This window comes from Limulus polyphemus, unplaced genomic scaffold (assembly GCF_000517525.1).
Source record: "Limulus polyphemus unplaced genomic scaffold, Limulus_polyphemus-2.1.2 Scaffold2431, whole genome shotgun sequence".
Lineage (NCBI taxonomy): Eukaryota > Metazoa > Arthropoda > Merostomata > Xiphosura > Limulidae > Limulus > Limulus polyphemus.
Window position 1 is genome coordinate 153004 of NW_013668041.1, and position 3900 is coordinate 156903.

The 3900-nt window shown below is 32.3% G+C and overlaps 1 protein-coding gene across 1 annotated transcript in view; it reads left to right on the plus strand.

Annotated features, from left to right (window-relative positions):
* LOC106466935 (dual specificity protein kinase CLK2-like) overlaps nucleotides 1–3199 on the plus strand; it is a 30531-nt gene extending 27332 nt beyond the window's left edge. Inside the window, exons 11-14 of the mRNA XM_022395036.1 lie at nucleotides 838–920; nucleotides 1149–1228; nucleotides 2481–2568; nucleotides 2694–3199. Of these exons, the coding sequence (XP_022250744.1) occupies nucleotides 838–920; nucleotides 1149–1228; nucleotides 2481–2568; nucleotides 2694–2915 (473 nt within the window). The 3' untranslated portion in view covers nucleotides 2916–3199. The remainder of the gene's footprint in view (nucleotides 1–837; nucleotides 921–1148; nucleotides 1229–2480; nucleotides 2569–2693) is intronic.
* The last annotated feature ends 701 nt before the right edge of the window (nucleotides 3200–3900 follow it).

Consider the following 3900-nt stretch of genomic DNA (forward strand, 5'->3'; position numbering starts at 1 on the left):
AAACGTAAGAAAGAACTATCAACAAATTGTGAAAGAGAATATGTGACAGGTGGGTGTGGCAGGAGAGGGTCTGATTTTCTATTCAATAGCTGTGTAACCACACAAAATTGAAGGCTATAAAAAATTCTGGTTTGTTTGAGCAATAATGATTTTATAGAGTATTTTAAGTTTAATTTCGTACTTTTTCGAGGGGTGGCGGATAAAATAGGGATGATGACATGTTAAGAGAAAATGTATCACATGGGTCACACTAGTGGAAATTCAATATTTTTTAAAATATTGCTTTGTAGAATTAAGAACTTAAAACTTGTATGCTATTAGCTAAGATTTTATACTATTCTAATTGGTATAACATAAACAAAATGTAGTTTAATAAAATTTTGAATGTAAGACACTAAAACCTTGTGCGCTAAACGATACCTGCTGCAATAGGGTTAATAAGGTGTCCTTCTAAAGACACTGATTAAGAAACTGTTAAGTACAAAGAAAGATTGTTTTAGGCTTTAGTCAGCAGTCAGTTACCTTCATGTGTCAATGGTTTCTTTAAATGCATTGCTGCACAGAGTTTATAAAAGTTGTAGTCTTCAACCAATCATACTGACCTCTTTAAATCCATAAAATGTATAAATAAGTTAGTACTAAGCTTATATCATCTTTTTACTGTTATGAAGATAAGATTTTGTGTATCTAATCTAATTACTTATAAAATGGTATTTGATTGTGAGATTTTGTAAATCCTTTTCTTCTTCCTAAGCTAAGGTACTTGATCTGGGACACACATTTGATGATGACAAGTGAACTTGTGGGACATTTTAAAGTGTTTTACATTTTTTGCAGAGCTGGGCTGGGGCTATTCTTGTGATGTTTGGAGTATTGGCTGTATTCTTTTTGAACTGTACTTAGGAATCACACTTTTTCAGGTTAGTTTATTACTGCAAGTAAAGTTCTAATACTTTCTATTCTAAGTTAAATGAATACGGTTGTAGTGCTTATTAATATGCTTAGTTCAAATGAGTTTCTGAAAGCAACTTGATTTTTTTACAGAAATAAACTTAATAATAAATATTAGTACTGCATTTCAAAATGTCCAAATTTTTCTTGTTTGATAGTTTTCTTGGTAAAATTACATTATAAACTTGTTTTCACAGACACATGAGAACAGAGAGCATCTTGCTATGATGGAACGAATACTTGGGAAACTTCCTTATAACATGTGTCGTAAGTCCAAGTAAGACAAATTACCATTGTACTGTTTTTTGTGGAAGTTCAGTAATAAAAGTTATGTAATGTGTTCATTATTTTGTAAGAAAAATTTAACTCGTATGTTTGTGAGAATAAGTAATTTGAGGATAAAGATAATTCTTTCTTTTAATTGATCAATATATATATGTGTGTGTGTTTTTTGTTGACAGATGTAACTAATTACCTAGTGACTAGTGTATCCACTTTGTACTTTAAAGCCTTGAACACTATAATGTAACAGTTTGTAACTGTTACTTCCTGTAACTACCACTCAGTAGGCTGTAACATTTTCTCCTTCAAACTAGCTGGTTTATGAGCTTGAATCCCATGACTAAACATCAGCTGTTGAGATGTTATAATGTTGCAGTCAATCCCACTGTTTGTTGGTAAAAGTAGCCTGTAGGCTATAACCCTATATTCTCTAAACTACCTGTAAAGTAACACCTAGTAGGCTGTAAAATTCTCTGAACTATGTGTAAAGTAACACCCAGTAAGCTGTAACCTTCTCTAAACTACTTGTAAAGTAACACCCATTAGGCTGTAACTTCCTTTAAACTACTTGTAAAATAACACTCAGTAGGTTGTAACTTTCTCTAAACTACCCCTAAGATATCACCCAGTAAGCTGTAACCTTCTCTAAACAACCTGTAAAGTTACACCCACGAGGCTGTAACCTTCTCTAAACAACCTGTAAGGTAACACCCAGTAGGCTGCAATCTTCTCTGAACTACCTGTAAAAATAACACCCAATAGGTTGTAAACTTCCCTAAGTAAATTAACACCCAGTAGGCTGTAACTTTCTCTAAACTACATGCAAATTAACACCAAGTAGGCTGTAACCTTCTCTAAACTACCTATAAATTGACACCCAATAGATTGTAAACTTCCCTAAGTAAATTAACTAAACTACCTGTAAAGTAACACCCAATAGGCTGTAACCTTCTCTAAACTACTTGTAAATTAACACCCAGTAGGTTGTAACCTTCTCTAAACTGCTTGTAAGTTAACACCTGGTGGGTTGTAAACTTCCCTAAGTAAATTAACACCCAATGGGTTGTAATCTTCTCTTCTCATGAGCTATTTCTGAGCTTCCTATCAGTAATTTAGAACTGATTAAAAACACTGTGGAATGTTACTTTGATACAAAGTATTTAGTTTGTGCATATCTTTGATATGTTTAATATCATCAAAGATGGCTGGCATTTTGTTTATTGTTAAAGTAGTCATCTGTTTTACAGAACCAAGTACTTCTATCATGGAAAGCTAGACTGGGATGAAAAAAGTTCAGCTAGCAGATATGTAAGAGAAAACTGTAAACCTTTAAGGGTAAGTATGACACACGTAAAATAAATGTTTTGTGATTAATTAATGTGAGATGTTGGTCAGTTTGTACAACAAAGTAAAAACCAAGAAGTTGAGTTATAGATTTAACATTTTCTATTTTCTGACAGAGGTACATGATCAGTGACGACGAAGACCACAGAAATCTGTTTCATCTTTTAGCTCGAATGTTAGATTATGAACCCAACCAGAGGATCACCTTGGCAGAAGCTCTGAACCACCCTTTCTTCTCTAAGCTCTCTGATGACTGTTTATGGCACATCCAAGACCAGCAAATAGAAATAGCCCCGAAAAATGGGTTAAGGGATTGTTCACATAGTCTGGGCAGATGAACTGTCTTATATAGAAAACCAACACTGTATTGGAGAGGTCCACTCTTTTCTAATTATAATAAAATGCCTTTTTTTCAAGTGACAGACAGAGAACACTCCATAAGGAACCCTTGTATGTAAATTGTGTACAAATTTTAAGGCTTTGTAGTGTTTCTTCCCTGAGAAATTTTTGAATGTAAATCTTTTTTTGTACTTTTGTTGTTTCAGGAGTGATTACCTACAATAGTAAGCACTTTAAAGAAACAAAAAAAAAAGTTATATAAAATAAATTTTTATGTATATTATTACTGTGACTTTTGTGATTATCCAAATTACCTTAGTGTTGAGGGTGGATCATATTATTAAATTATTTCAAAAATTTCATAACCAAAACAAACAAAAATTATGTATTCTGAATTTAGATAAAAAAACATAAAAATGGAATCTTATGTTTATAGCAAAAAAAAATCATAAAACGGAACTTGTATGTTGAATTTGAAACAAAAACCTTAAAATGGAATATGCAATCTAAATTTGAAACAAGAGTCATAAAGTTGAATTTGTTCAGTCAGTTATCTAATATAAATAGCATCTCAACCATTCTTATGTCTGTCATGTCCTATTCGTCCTGAAGAGTCCTGCTATTGAGCAAAAGGCCTCATCAGTGCTGGATACAGCAGAAAAAGTGTGATTGATGTATTATTATACACTTGTTTAATTTTACTCAGAGTTCCTTATAAATACCCTTCAGAGTTTAAAACAACAGTCACAAACTGGAACTTGTGTTTGCAGTTTGAAGCACAAATAAAATGGAACTTAAATTCTCATTTTGAATACTGTGGAGATTTTTTTCTGGATGCTTCATTTTTTTATGAAATCATTTTGTCAGGATATCACTGGTGGATATGCAGACACATTAAGTATTTCATTAATCACTAATGAACATGGAACGTAAACTTGGTTTGTAAAGTTTTTTCTGATATGTGGTTGTATGTATATCTTGAGC